The following is a 15,585-nucleotide window of genomic DNA, read 5'->3' as shown; positions in this document are numbered from 1 at the left end:
TGTTCTTCTTAAAGTTTGACTTAACTGACCACCGCACAAAGCTTCTGGGTGTGATTTTGACAATTGCTAAATTTTAAAAAGAGATTAAGATATTACTTTTCTGAACATTATTTTAAATCGCAGTCTTGGGCGACCATTAAAAAAGTGCTCTTGTTTAAAATTTCCGTATGACAGTGATTTAAAATAACGTCCAGAAAAGTCATATTTGGGTATGTTTTATGTGTGTGTTAAAATATGCTTCTGTCAATTGCAACACAAAAAAAACAGATCAAGCCCATTAAATGAAATGCAAAGTCAGTATACTTTTTCTTTTGAAAGAAAGAAAATCAGTGAATAACCCTTATTTTTGTAGAAATGTAATGGTGCACAAACTGAATCCCATTCAAATAAGAGAAAATTGACATTTGGTTGTTTAATTCATAGTTATGAAATTTGATTTGGATTGTGTAGGATATCTAAATGTGTAGGAAGGACTTGCAGATGCGTACTTTGCTCAAAATATGTACTCCAGTCAATTCTTTACGACATATTCTGAAAAGAAAATATGCATCGCTGGGTAAGGTGATCACAATTTAATACACATCAGTCGCGAACAGATTCGAAAGGGCACTAGAACTCTACTTCTAATGATATTAATGACTGGTCACACCTCAGGGAAACTAAGTTCAACTCAGCATACAATGTGAGCAAAGTGTGTGAATAACTTTGGAAAACCATTCATCCTGTTTTCCTGGCTCTGCTTTAATGAAATTGTTTTAAAAAATCGAATTTGTCAGATTTTGTCCCCAAAAAATCTCAATAAAGTGTTATGTAGTTCATCAGTCCAGGGGGGGCGACAGGGTGGTGGAGCAGTAGAGTTGCTAGCTGATAGCACCAGGGACACGCCTTCGATCCTGACTACGGGCGCTGTCTATACGTACGTTCTCCCTGTGACCTGCATGGGTTTTCTCCGTGTGCTCCGGTTTCCTCCCACACTCCAAAGACGTGCAGGTTTGTAGGTTAATTGGCTTCTATAAAATTGTAAATTGTCCCCTAGTGTGTGTAGGATAGTGTTAGTGAATCTTCCACACTCACTCACACACCAACAGATGATGTGTTTTGTTGGTGGTTTCACCAACCAGCACACAGTAACTGAGAAGACATCATTGCGTACTAGTTGCGTACTAGTTCCAAGAGTAAAACGGTTCTTTAAAAGTGGCCTTCACTTCACCGTATATCGGCGTGAATAAAGATACAACAGAGGGTTTCAGAAGCCAATGAATGGAAACTAGGGAAAAGTAAATGGAGGCTAGCAAATTATGTTATGGAAGTCAGCAAGCCAAATTTGACAAAGTCATGCACATAGACATTAGGTTATGTTCTTGAAAACTGGTATATTGAAAAATGAAAACCACATTGACTTTTATTGTTTGTTTTTAATGTGTACGTGTGTGTGTGTGTGCGTGTATGTATATATGTGTGTATATATATGTGTGTGTGTGTATATATGTATGTGTGTGCGTGTGCGTTTATGTATATATACATAGGGGGAGAGACAAGACTTTGCCATCCATCACAGTGAGGAGGAAATTCACTGTGATGGATGTCTGTGTGAATAGTTGGTTGTGTGTCTTGTAAAATTGTTTCTTCTTGTTGTATGGCTGCAGAAACCAAAGTTCCTAACGGATAAATAAAGTTTAATAAGAATAAGAATATATATATATATGTGTGTGTGTATGTTTGTGTATACATATATTTGTGTGTGTGTGTGTGTACATATATATGTGTGTGTGTGTGTGTGTGTGTGTGTGTGTGAATATATGTGTATGTGTATATATATATATATATATATATATATATATGTGTGTGTGTGTGTGTATATGTGTGTGTGTATATATATATATATATATATATATATATATACACGTGTGTGTGTGTATGTGTGTGCGTGTATGTATATATATGTGTGTGTGTGTGCGCGCGTGTATGTATATATGTGTGTGTGTATATATATTTGTGTGTGTGTGTATATATACATGTGTGTGTGTGCGTATATGTGTGTGTGTGTGTATATGTGTGTGCATGTATATATATGTGTGTATATATATATGTGTGTGTGTGTGTGTATATATATGTGTGTGTATGCGTATATGTGTGTGTGTGTGTATATATATGTGTGTATATATATGTGTGTGTGCATACATATGTGTGTGTGTGTGTGTATGTATGCGTATATATATATATACGCGTGTGCGTGTATGTATATGTGTGTGTGTGTGCGTATATATATGTGTGTGTGTGTGCGTATATATATATGTGTGTGTGTGTGTGTGTGTGTGTGTATATACACACACCGAACCGTTTTTTCTCGTTTATTATATTGTTTACAGTGTACTATGTTTACACATTCTGTTGTGCTGCGGCAAGTAAGAATGTCAATAGACAATAGACAATAGGTGCAGGAGTAGGCCATTTGGCTCTTTGAGCCAGCACCGCCATTCAATGTGATCATGGCTGATCATCCCCAATCAGTACCCCGTCCCTGCCTTCTCCCCATATCCCCTGACTCCGCTATCTTTAAGAGCCCTATCTAGCTCTCTTGAAAGCATCCAGAGAACGAGCCTCCACCACCCTCTGAGGCAGAGAATTCCACAACTCTCTGTGAGAAAAAGTGTTTCCTCGTCTCCGTTCTAAATGGCTTACCCCTTATTCTTAAACTGTGGCCCCTGGTTCTGGACTCCCCCAACATCGGGAACATGTTTCCTGCCTCTAGCGTGTCCAAACCCTTAACAATCTTATATGTTTCGATAAGATTCCCTCTCATCCTTCTAAACTCCAGAGTGTACAAGCCCAGCTGCTCCATTCTCTCAGCATATGACAGTCCCGCCATCCCGGGAATTAACCTTGTAAACCTGTTCAAGAAGAAACTGCAGATGCTGGAAAATCGAAGGTACACAAAAATGCTGGAGAAACTCAGTGGGTGCAGCAGCATCTATGGAGCGGAGGAAATAGGTAACGTTTCGGCCCGAAACGTTACCTATTTCCTTCGCTCCATAGATGCTGCTGCACCCACTGAGTTTCTCCAGCATTTTTGTGAACCTTGTAAACCTACGCTGCACTCCCTCAATAGCAAGAATGTCCTTCCTTAAATTAGGGGACCAAAACTGCACACAATACTCCATGTGTGATCTCACTAGGGCTCTGTACATCGTTCTATCTGGGACGTGACAATAAAACACTCTTGACTATTGGTCCTAGATATGGGATCTCAGTACTTAAAGCCATCTCGACCAACAGGGGACAGAATAAAGAGTAGAAACTTTAGGTGCCCAATTGGAAGAGTACAGAAGCAGGGAAGTTTGAAGGGCTGAGAACGGTGACAGGTACAGAGGAGTCGAGACAATGGATGAACTTGAGTTGTTCTTGGCCCAAACACCAATGCATGTCAGTGAGCACAAGGGTGAATGCAGGCTGGTGTGTGTTAGCCTGTGGACAGCAACCATTAGGAAGAGGGACTGGGCAGCAATGGAATAGTCTAAGTCCAGAAGTACAAAAGTTCATGTGATAGGAGCAGAATTAGGCTATTCGACCCATCAAGTCTCCTCCGCCATTCAATCAAGGCTGATCTTTCTCTCACTCCTAACCCCATTCGCCTGCCTTCTCCCCATTCCACCTGACACCCTTACTAATCAAAAACTTGTCAATCTCCGCCTTAAAAGCATCCACTAACTTGGCCTCCACGGCCGTCTGTGGCAATGAATTCCACAGATTCACCACCCTCTTTTTGCTCATTTTGTCTTATCTAGTACTGGACATCAGACAACCCCCAAGACTACAAATCAAAGGCAGTCAAACAGGTCGGATGAGGCAGTGGAGAAGTAATACTATGACATTCTGCTCCTATCACATGACCTAACAAGGGTAGACAAAATTGCTGGAGAAACTCAGCGGGTGTGGCAGCATCGGGCCGAAACCTTGCTATTTCCTTCGCTCAATAGATGCTGCCACACCCGCTGAGTTTCTCCAGCAATTTTGTCTACCCTTGTAAGGTCATATGTGATAGGAGCAGAATCAGGCCATTCGACCCATCTAGTCTACTCCGCCATTCAATCACGGCTGATCTATATTCTCCTCTCAACCCCATTCTCCTGCCTTCTCCGCATAACACCTGACACCCGTACTAATCAAGTATACTTAAAAATATCCGCTGACTTGGCCTCCACAGCTTTCTGTGGAAAAGAATTTCACAGATTCACCACCCTCTGACTATTGAAATTCCTCCTCATCTCCTTTGATACTGAGGCCGTGACGTCTGGACCTAGACTCTCCCACTTGTGGAGACATCCTCTCCACATCCACTCTATCCTGGCCTTTCACTATTTGATTTCCAGTGATGTTAACGCACTGAGCAGTTCAGACAGATGACAGGACCCAGTAGTGTTTCAAGAGATGCAGCCAGATCCAGCATGAATTGGCAAGCCAGCCGTCTACCATGAATTAAATTCCGTTTGGCTTGGCCTTTAATTAGGAACACGTCACAAGAACATTATAGCCTGATCTTCAGCAGCAAAGTTGGTGTTTGCAGTGAAAAATCTCACCACGCAATCCGGCACAGATTTCCACAACTGTGACAGTACACTAGTTTAGTTCAGACATACAGCACGGAAACAGGCCCTTCGGCCCACCGAGTCCGCGCCAACCAGCGATCCCCGCACACTAACACTTTCCTACACACACTAGGGACAATTTATATTTATACCAAGCCAATCAACCAACAAACCTGTACGTCATTGGAGTGTGGGAGCAAACTGAAGATCTTGGAGAAAACCCACGCAGGTAACAGGGAGAACGTACAAACTCCATAGGGACAGACAGCGCCCGTAGTCGGGATTGTACCCGGGTCTCTGGCGCTGTAACTGCCGTAAAGCAGTAACTCTACCACTGCGCCACCGTGCCGCCTGTGGGAATGGGAAGGATAGGAACTATGGGAATGGTTTCACATATGAGTCATACAGCAAGGAAACAGGCCCTTCTGCTCAACTTGCCCACACCGACCAACATGCCGCATCGACACTAGTCCCACCTGCCTGCGTTAGGCCCATATCCCTCTAAACCTATCCGATCCATGTACCTGTCCAAATGTCTCTCAATGTCTCTAAATGTTGTTATAGTACCTTTGTTTAAGAAGGAACTGCAGATGCTGGAAAATCAAAGGTAGACCAAAGTGCTGGAGAAACTCAGCGGGTGCAGCATCATCTATGGAGCGAAGGAAATAGGCAACGTTTCGGGCCGAAACCCTTCTTCAGACCTATTATAGTACCTTTGTCTGGCAGCTCGTTCCGTACACCCACACTCCTCCCTCTAAAACTTGCCCTTCAGCTTCCTATTCAATCTTTCCCCTCTCACTTGTATCAAAAGTTTAAGAACCATGGCAGTCTTTCGTCTTGTAATGAAAGCAAATATAATGAAACTCCAAGTTCCATTTTTGAGTTCACTTTTAAATATATTGTTCAGTTATCGCATTATGCAGCCAATTTATCTCATAAATACATTGCATATTGTACAATGTATAAAGACAATGTATTGTCTTTCTGCTGACTGCTTAGCCCGCAACAAAAGCTTTTCACTGTACCTCGGTACACGTGACAATAAACTAAACTGAACTGAACATGTACCATCTCATTATTTACTGAAATAAATACCGGCAGACACACATGATATGCACACCAGAGTCAATAACCACTTTTTTTTGTGAGCTTAGAAAATGATGAAATGATGAGCCTATTAAATGGTGAAATAATTTAATTTTCATCTGCATGTTTTACTAGATGCCTTCTTGTTGTACATCTGCCTAAAATCTTCACGACTGATAATTGGCACACTATATTTATAGACCATGTTCTTAAGGATTTCATGTAGATACAACAATCCCCACGATTAAAGTCAAATCCAATATGTTACAATTAATAACATCCTGCGGTAAACCCCGCAATTGAGTCTAGATTTGCGTAAAATAATATCTAATCAGTTGTACCCAATTACCCAGTCCACCCGAGCCAGAATAGAGTTAATTTAACATTACCTCCAGGACAGCGATGAGCCCTATGTTCAGTCAAGTCAGCCAGTGAATCAAAGTCCTGCTGACAATTATCACAGGTGTAAATTGATTCATCTTCCATGTCTTCATCATCTTCGTTTCTCTCTTCCTGACTGGTCATGCTGTGTCTGTCTTCCAACAGTTGTCTGTCCTTAGTATCATACTCCTGCTCTCCTCCTGAGGTTCCTACTGATGATAAAGCAGAACATACTATAACTCAAAAAAGGTGTACTGCCGAAAGGTTTACCCGGTTAATTCAGTGGTGAACGCGCGCAAACTAGTCACACTTCACGTCTGAGATAGAAACACAAGAAATATCAGAGCCGTATCACTAAGTAACGACATAACTCAATATATTTGATATTCCACTTCTAATAGAGTGAATAAACGGCGGTAAATTGAAGGAAATGGCTAACAATATTTTCCCACAGAAGCCAATATTAAATCTATTTGTAAACACAATATAGTCAAACCGTAAGTATTCTCAAACATTTTTATTCAATTGGAAATTTTAATTTTGGCTCACATTCCTTCCAAAACAAAAGGCAATTGTCAAGCTTTGTTAATATTTTAAATTGGATATAAATATAGAAACTGGAATTCTAGGAATATTCATATTTTATTGTAGTAGAGTGGAGGTTGAACACTTGAGAAGCCACACGATGTAGATCAAAATATGAAGCAATTGCAGAACAAAAACATGCAGTGGTTTGTATTTTTTTAATATAATGTCAACATTTAAAAATATTTCTAAAATGATTCAACAAATGTTTCCGTTTGTTAGTCCAGTAAAAATACTGCAACTCGTTTATTGGATCAGAGTGATAATCCCTTTTATAAAACAATGAAACAAATAGTTTGTGCAAGATAAGGAGATTGCATTTTAGAATAAAGACGGCTATGAAAATTAAAAAAACAAGAGGAATGAATATTAGATGTCCCCTGAAATATTGTACGGTAAAGGAACATGCTGAATTATTAAATCTACATATTACAACAATTTTAAAAATCTCACTGCGCTTTAAGACTAACATGATGAAGTGTTTTTTCTAAGTTTCACATTGTTATCTGCGTTTGACCTCCTGCAGATCCGACCTTCACGACCTTTCGGAGCTGTCATTTGTCTGACTTGACAAGCAATTGTATCAAATGCCAAGCATGCCATATGCGTGCAGTTTCTGTGGGCGTCATCTCCAGCACGCTGTCAATAAACGATACAACTACAACAAAAACCTACCGTTGCTTCCACGAGACGAATATTTAAAAAAAATACTTTTACATTTCTTCCCGTCACGTTACAAATCTTGCGATCTCAAGATCTTTTAGATCCGTAATTCACATTAGTTTGAGGTTTGTAATTCACAAATTACAAATCTCAAAATCTGGAGATCTCAAGATTTGTAATGTGAATTAAAGAAATTCACTCTCGAGATTTGAAAACTATGCAACTTACATGAAAAGGTGCTGAAAAATGTTTTAGAATTGATTACAATTTTCCTTGTTCAAGAAGGATCTGCAGATGCTGGAAAATCGAAGGTAGACAAAATTGCTGGAGAAACTCAGCAGGTATGGCAGCATCTATGGAGCGAAGGAAATAGGCACGTTTCGGGACGAAACGTTGCCTATTTCCTTCACTCCATAGATGCTGCCGTACCCGCAGAGTTTCTCCAGCAATTTTCAGAAGAAGAGTTTCGGCCCGAAACGTTGCCTATTTCCCTCGCTCCATAGATGCTGCCGCACCCGCTGAGTTTCTCCATCAATTTTGATACCTTACAATTTTCCTTCTCAGATATAAATACAAGAAGAGTTTTTACTTGGTATTTTTGACAATATTTCCTTTGTGTCAACATGATATATCTGATTTTCAATATAAAAACGGAATTTTCCCCTTATAATAATCCTGACAATCTTACAACATCCACTTCTAATAAAAGTCCAGCATCCAAGACACTATTTTTTGTTATATCATAGCTAGAAGCTGTAAAATGCTTTTATTCATGGTTCATACAGTGACGTAAGCAACATGGACATATAAAATGAAAGTTGACAACTAATTGTCAGGGGGGCATGGTGGCACAGCGGTCTGCCTCACAGCGCCAAAGAGCCGGGTTCGATCCCGACTACGGGTGCTGTCTGTACAGAGTTTGTACGTTCTCCCTGTGACCTGCGCGAGTTTACTCCGAGATCTTCGGTTTCCTCCCACACTCCAAAGACGTACAGGTTTTTTAAGCTAATTGGCCTTGTATAAAGTGTAAAAATTGTCCCTAGTGTGTGTAGGATAGAGTTAATGTGCGGAGATCGTTGGTCGGAGCAGACTGGGTGGGCCGAAGGGCCTGTTTACACGCTTTATCTCTAAACTAAAGTAAAAATTAGGGAAAACAATCACTATCCAGAATAGATCACATAAGTGTGGAAATAGGGCAACAGTTTCACCACAATTTGTTATAAAATTCTCCAGCTACAATTGGTTTCTGCCTCTATTTAATTTAACAGAATTATTTGCGCCTGACATTACGATAAATATTACAGTTAACTTTCCCAATCCACAATAGTGACCTCCCTTCAGGTTTTGTTACAGTGAATGCATTTCTAAAGAACACAGTTAATTACAGGACTGTCTGGCAACTAGTGCATGCACAACAAGGTACGGTGTTATTCTGGAAAAGTGAATACATTTTGTTTTTCAGTTTTATTCGGTAAGGATTAACTATTAGACGGTGACGTTTTGAAAGGAATTGATCATTGTATTTTATTGCCTCTCACTAATGAAATAATGCACAACATATTATAATGGTGCAAGTCACATCAGCTGAGGGGATGAACGAGAAATTTAGAAGCAAGTTGCAAAACAATACCAGAGATAGTGCAGATATTTTTTGGATGGAGGAGCGAGGAACTGCAGATGCAGGTTTAGACAAAAGGACACAAAGTGCTGAAGTAACTCAGTGGGTCAGGAAGCATCAAGGACCGGTCGCACCCCGGCCACTCCCTCTTCTCCCCTCTCCCATCCGGAAAAAAGAACAGAAGTGTGAAAAAGCACACCTCCTGATTCAGATACAGTTTCTTCCCACTTGTTATCAGGCAACTGAACCATCCTCCCGCGTCTAGAGAGCAGTCCTGAACTATTATCGATCTCATTGGAGACACTCAGACTACCTTTGATCAGATCTTGCACTAAACGTTATTCACGTTATTCCCTTGATCGCGTACAATGTAAACGGCTCGATTGTAATCATGTATTGTCTTTTCGCTGACAGGTTGGCACGCAATGAAAGCTTTTCACTGCACCTCGGTACACGTGACAATAAACTCAACTCAAATTTCTTGAGACATTTGTGGAGAACATGGATGGGTGACGTTTCAGGTCGGGACGCTTCTTCAGATTTGATAGATAGACTGACAGATAAATAGCTCACAAAAAGTCAATGTGGGAGATGGAGGTAGATTCATACTGGGATTTATAGAAGGAAACCTTATTTAGCTAAAAACAATGAGTCTGGAATAAACAAAGAACTGAGGCTTCGGGCTCCTCAGTCTAACACTGGATTTGAAAAAAAACAGAAGACACATCGTACCTGTATGAAACGCTATGGACCAAGCGTTGATCGTCAAAGCAAAAGAAGTACGTTCATGCTACTTGCCTTTAATAATAGGTCACAACTGAAATACTGTGTTTCAAGTTGCAAGTCACAAACAAAATACGGGAAAAAATAGCTTTGCCTGCCATAACGTTGGAAAATAAAGAAATTAATATCAGGGGTTATGGGGAGAAGGCAGGAGAATGGGGTTGGGAGGGAGAGATAGATCAGCCATGATTGAATGGCGGAATAGACTTGATGGGCCGGATGGTCTAATTCTGCTCCTATCACATGAATTTATGTCCTCAATACAGCAATGAAAATAATGAAACTACATTATTATAAAACTAGATCTTAAGTCTGCTATCTCATGGTGTTAGATATCTGTTTGTGTGGCAGTTTATGTTTCCAACAGGCTTCCAATTTTAACCAGTTAGTTATTTGTGCTTGTTGTCCATTCATGATTCACTTGCAAAATTATAAAATTATAAAATTATAAAATGTATTGATTTTTTTTTTAATACAACAGAAAGCAACCAGATAAGAAATTGATTGATTGAATGCAAATGTCATTAGCTAACAACTGATTACCAAAGAGAAGGTAGACAAAACTGCTGGAGAAATTCAGCGGGTGAGGCAGCATCTATGGAGCAAAGGAACAGGTGACGTTTCGGGTCAAGACCCTTCTTCAGACTGATGTCGGGGGGATCATCTGAAGAAGTCTCGACCCGAAACATCACCCATTCCTTCTATCCAGAGATGCTGCCTGTACCGCTGAGTTACTCCAGCATTTTGTGTCTATCTTCAGTTTAAACCAGCATCTGCAGCTCCTTCCTGCAACAACCCATCTCATTTGCTGTGAACTGTTGTCTCAATGTATTTGCAACAGATAATTCCTGAAAAATTATGAATTAAAAACCAATCAGATCAATTGGAGGTTGACTTTGTTCATCCGTCTATATGTTGTATACCAAAAGGTATGTAAATTAAATTGGATGTTCAGTCCGTCACTTCACAGCTTTGTGTTGGAAGGAAGTGCAGATGCTGGTTTACACCGAAGATAGACACAAAATGCTGGAGTAACTCAGCGGGCCAGGCAGCGTCTCTGGAGAAGAGGTATGTATGGTTGACGTTTCGGGTCGAGACCCTTCTTCAGACTCAGATGCCTCTTCAGACGCTTCTCGACCCGAGAAGTCACCTATTCTTTCTCTCCACACTAATGTATGGAACAAGCTGCCAGAGGAGGTAGTTGAGGCAAGGACTATCCAAACGTTCAAGAAACAGTGAGACAGCTACATGAATAGGACAGGTTTGGAGGGATATGGACCAAACGCGGACAGGTGGAACTAGTGTAGCTGAGACACATTGGCCGGTGTGGGCAAGTTGGTCCAAAGGGCCTGTTTCCACGCTGTATCACCCAATGACTCTTTGACTCCACAGATGCTGCCTGTCCCGCTGAGTTACTCCAGCATTGTGTCCCTTAATTTCATTAGTTAAGGACAGTCTTCTGCTAGTTATTCACCAGAATCTCCAACGCCCTGTTGACATTGCCACCCTGGTATACATTCATGCCCCACAATTTGTGTCTTTGTCACAAAAGTAGCCAAAGCGGAAGATGCGAAAAAAGTGTGACACACATCACTCATGTAAACCATCTCCAACAAATTCTCCTTTTGTTTAGGAAGGAACTACAGATGCTGGTTTGAACTGAAGATAAACACAAAACGCTGGAGGAATTCAGCGGGACAAGCAGCATCTCTGGGGAGAAGGAATGGGCGACAATTCGGGTCGGGTCTGAAGAAGGGTCTCGACCAGAAACGTCACCCATTCCTTCTCTCCAGAGATGCCGCCTGTCCCGCTGAGTTATTCCAGCATTTGGTGTCTACCTCCTTTTGTTTAATTCGCTTTTAATCATCTTCTTGACCCGTAATGTAATTTATGTTAATATAGCATTTATTTGCAGCTATAAATCGTTAACTTAGCACAGAAAGGAAAATTATTAAACAGCATCTGGAACAATATCGTCGATAGCAATGTACCTCCTTGTCAATTCTTTTGTGGGATTTTTTTTTGCTTATTGATAGTTTTCATTAGCACGTTCTAGGTGTTGATTGCTGTCTGCAATGCCTCTTTAGTTGTGATTTATCACTGTTTTATGAACAAGGAATTTGCCAATCAAGTTCAAAGCTAACACAGCAATTTGCATGTTAAAACGTGACAGCCAAGCCCAGCAAAGTGGATCTAACGAACAAAGCACACAAAAGCCTTATATATGCGTGGATGCGATAGATTTGACTGATATAGATTAGTACATTTAAAAAATGTGCAGTAATTATGACCTTGTTACATAATTATATAATGTCACATTATTTCCTTTATCATGTGTCTGTACACTATGGATGGCTCGATTATAATCATCGAGGCATTGAGTCATACACCGTGGAAACAGGCCCTTCGACCCAACTTGCCCTCACCGACCAACATGTCCCAACTGTACTAGTCCCACTTGCCTGCGTTTGGCCCATATCCCTCTAAATCTGTCCTATCCATCTACCTGTCCAATTGCTTCTTAAACATTGCGATAGTCCCAGCCTCAACTACCTCTTCCAGCAGCTCGTTCCATACACCCACCACCCTTTGTGTGAAAATGTTACCCCTCAGATTCCTGTAGAATCTTTCCCCCCTTCACCTTAAGCCTATGTCCTCTGGTCCTTGATTCCCCAACTCTGGGCAAGAGACTGTGCGTCTACCCGATCTATTCCTCTCATGATGTTATACTCCCCGTTGAGACATTAAGACCTGGAGCGGGGCCGTACATCGCCCGGCGCGGCCTTAACGGCCGTGGGACTTACCATCGCCCGCCAGGGGGGCTTTAACATCGGGAGAAAAATGGAACACAGGGGAGAGAAAAGACTTTGCCTTCCATCACAGTGAGGAGGAGATTCACTGTGATGGATGTTTGTGCGAATTGAATGCCTTGTGTGCCTTGTAGAAATTGTTTCTTTTTGTATGGCTGTAGAAACAGAGTTTCGTTTGAGCCTCATTGAGGTTCAAATGACAATGAATAAATATTGTATTGTATTGTATTGTATGCACAATCATGTATAGTCTTTCCGCTGACTGATTAGCACGCAACAAAAGCTTTTCACTGTACCTCGGTACACGTGACAATAAAATAAACTCAACTCAACCTCTTCGAAAAAGACTAATTTGGTGTGTCTGGCAACAAGACTTCCCAAATGATGTGATGGAATGCAAATTCCACCACACTTTATATTCCCCCTACTTCCTGCAGTTTACAAGGTGCACATTTTCCCTGCAAAAAAGCTCTTCCAGGACAGGATGGGGTGCGAATAACGTGCGGGCAGAGGGGATTAGTTGAACTTGGCGCCGTGTTCGACATGGACATGGTGGGCCAAAGGGCCAGTTCCTGTTCTGTGACGTTCGATGTTCCAACAGGCAGAGTAGAGTTGCAAAATACTGACCCAATAATATACAGTAATGGATACATCCCATGACACTAAAATAAAACTGACCCTAACTGCAAACCGCACTGTGTCTTCCTAGGCACTCTGTTTCAAATAAATTAGCGATACTTAATTAGCATTCATACAAAGAACAGAACTGAGCTTCACCCTTGGGGTCAGTCCATTGAGACTGTTCCTGCAAAAACACTACATTCCTGATTCCATCATGCTTAACTCAAATGGCAAGAGTCCATGATGCTTTGGCAGCACCTCCCGTGACTGATTTCCTGATTCTGTTCTTTGTTTCAAATCTAGCTCCAGGAAATGTAATCGGGGTTTAAAAAAAAATTATACCTCATCCTCATTTCCAAGATCCCTTTTCACGAGGTAAGCACATAAAACTTTCTTGGGCAGATTGCATCTCGACGACGAAACTGCTTGCAAAATGTTATTAATAGGTTTTTATTTATTCATAAGGTCACAAGTTCATAAATTGTAGGAGCAGAATTAGGCCATTCGGCCCATCAAGTCTGCTCAGTTCAGTTTAGTTTATTGTCACGTGTACCGAGGTACAGTGAAAAGCTGTTGTTGCGTGCTAACCAGTCAGTGGAAAGACAATGCATGATTACAGTCGAGCCGTCCACAGTGTACAGATACATGATAAGGGAATAACGTTTAGTGCAAGGTGAAGCCAGTAAAGTCCGATCAAAGATAGTCCGAGGGTCACCAATGAGTAGTTCAGGACTGCTCTCTGGTTGTGGTAGGATGGTTAAGTTGCCTGATAACAGCTGGGAAGAAACTGTCCCTGACACGCAATCCTGGCTGATCTATCTTTCCCTCTCAACCCCACTCTCCTGCCTTCTCCTCGTAAAGTCTGACATACTTTTAAAAGTCATGCAGGAAAAGATGTCTGGAGTCTCATCAAATCAATGCATTGACCATGGAACAAACTGTCAAGTAACAAAATGTGTACGAAAGAATTGCAGTTGTCGGTTTAAATCGAAGATAGACACAAAATGATGGAGTAACTCAGCGGGACAGGCAGCATCCCTGGGGAGAAGGAATTCGGGTCGAGACCCTTCTTCAGACTGATGTCAGGGGCTTGGGCGGGACAGAGATAAAATGTAGTTGGAGACAGTAAGACTGCTCGGAGAACTGGGAAGAGAGAGGGGATGGAGAGAGAGAGAGAGAAAGAGAGAGAGCAGGGGGTACGTGAAGTTAGAGAAGTCAATGTTCATACTGCTGGGGTGTAAGCTACCCAAGCGAAATATAAGGTTGCTGTTCCTCCAATTTGCGCTGGGCCTCACACTGACAATGGAGGAGGCCCAGGACAGAAAGGTCAGTGTGGGAATGGGGGGGGGGGGGGGAGTTAAAGTGCTGCGCAACCGGGAGATCGCGTAGGTTTAGACAGTCTGGGCGGAGGTGTTCAGCAAAACGATCGTCATGTAACAAAGCTTGTTTTACCAGTTAGATTAACCTATTAGTGAGTTTGCTATTTTCAGTCTTTTGTTCTGAATCATAATTTCCTAATATTTGTAACCATGGCAAGCGCATGCAATATTTTCAGCACAGCTTGAAAAATCATCATGTTCCTAACCTTGCTATTAGCAAAAGATACATTAAAAAAATTAAAATCTTCTTGGGTATATGTACTGGAATTCATCAGCCTATTAAAGGGGAAATAACTAGTGTGAGCAATTAAAGGAGCAACCTGTTTTCATTTAATTTTTAAGCATTCATAATTCATCCTTGGATAGTCTTATTTCTAGAACGGTTAGTTAGAATGTTTGTTTTTCTTTTTCGGGTGATAAGAGCCTTACAGCACGGAAACAGCCAACTTGTCCATGCAGACTAAGATGCATCTCAGCTAGTCCCATTTGCCTGCACTTGATCCAGATCCCTTCCATGTCCCTGTCCAATTGTCTTTTAAATGGTTGCTAGACAAGTGGGACCCATTGGACCCGGTTCCCCCAACGCAATATTCCACCACTCACCCGTTCCCCCAACGCGACCCGTTTCCACCACTCACCCGTTCCCCCAACGCAACCCATTCCCCCAACGCAATATTCCACCACTCACCCATAGCCCCCAACTGTGCAGGCGCGGCTCATTTCCCCTCATCCGCCAAAACTCCCTCCCCCCCCTTCACCCACCCTGTTCTCTCCCTTCTACTCCTCCACTCCCTCCCTGACCTCTCCCTCCCGCTCCTTTCCCCTACCCTCAATCACTCCCTCCCTCCCTCCCTCCATAACACCTCTCCCCTCCCTACCCCCCTTGATGTCAGTCAGGTGGAAGCTGCTGTTTTTTTTAATTTAAATGAGATCCCATTGTGATGTCATTGTGGGGTGAAGCACTGCTGACGGGCAGTTTATGTAAATGAGATCCCATTGTGACATCATAGCTGCTAACTTCCACAGCAACGTCAAGTGATTTTTCTCAAACTGGATTTTGTAAAGTTGAAAAT

At 41.7% G+C, this 15,585-nt stretch overlaps 1 protein-coding gene across 9 annotated transcripts in view; it reads right to left on the bottom strand.

Moving 5' to 3' along the window:
- Window positions 1-15,585, bottom strand: part of znf423 (zinc finger protein 423) — a 360,940-nt gene that overhangs the window by 230,277 nt on the left and 115,078 nt on the right. For 6 of the 9 annotated variants that reach the window (XM_033036375.1, XM_033036372.1, XM_033036374.1 and 3 more), the window contains one exon: window positions 6,062-6,265. In XM_033036375.1, coding sequence (XP_032892266.1) covers window positions 6,062-6,265 — 204 coding nt within the window. The remainder of the gene's footprint in view (window positions 1-6,061; window positions 6,266-15,585) is intronic. The other 3 variants (XM_033036373.1, XM_033036377.1, XM_033036380.1) reach the window with 1 other exon arrangement.

This window comes from Amblyraja radiata, chromosome 17, assembly GCF_010909765.2.
Source record: "Amblyraja radiata isolate CabotCenter1 chromosome 17, sAmbRad1.1.pri, whole genome shotgun sequence".
Lineage (NCBI taxonomy): Eukaryota > Metazoa > Chordata > Chondrichthyes > Rajiformes > Rajidae > Amblyraja > Amblyraja radiata.
The sequence above is the reverse complement of the archived record's forward strand: the minus strand, read 5'-3'. Positions and strand labels throughout refer to the sequence as shown.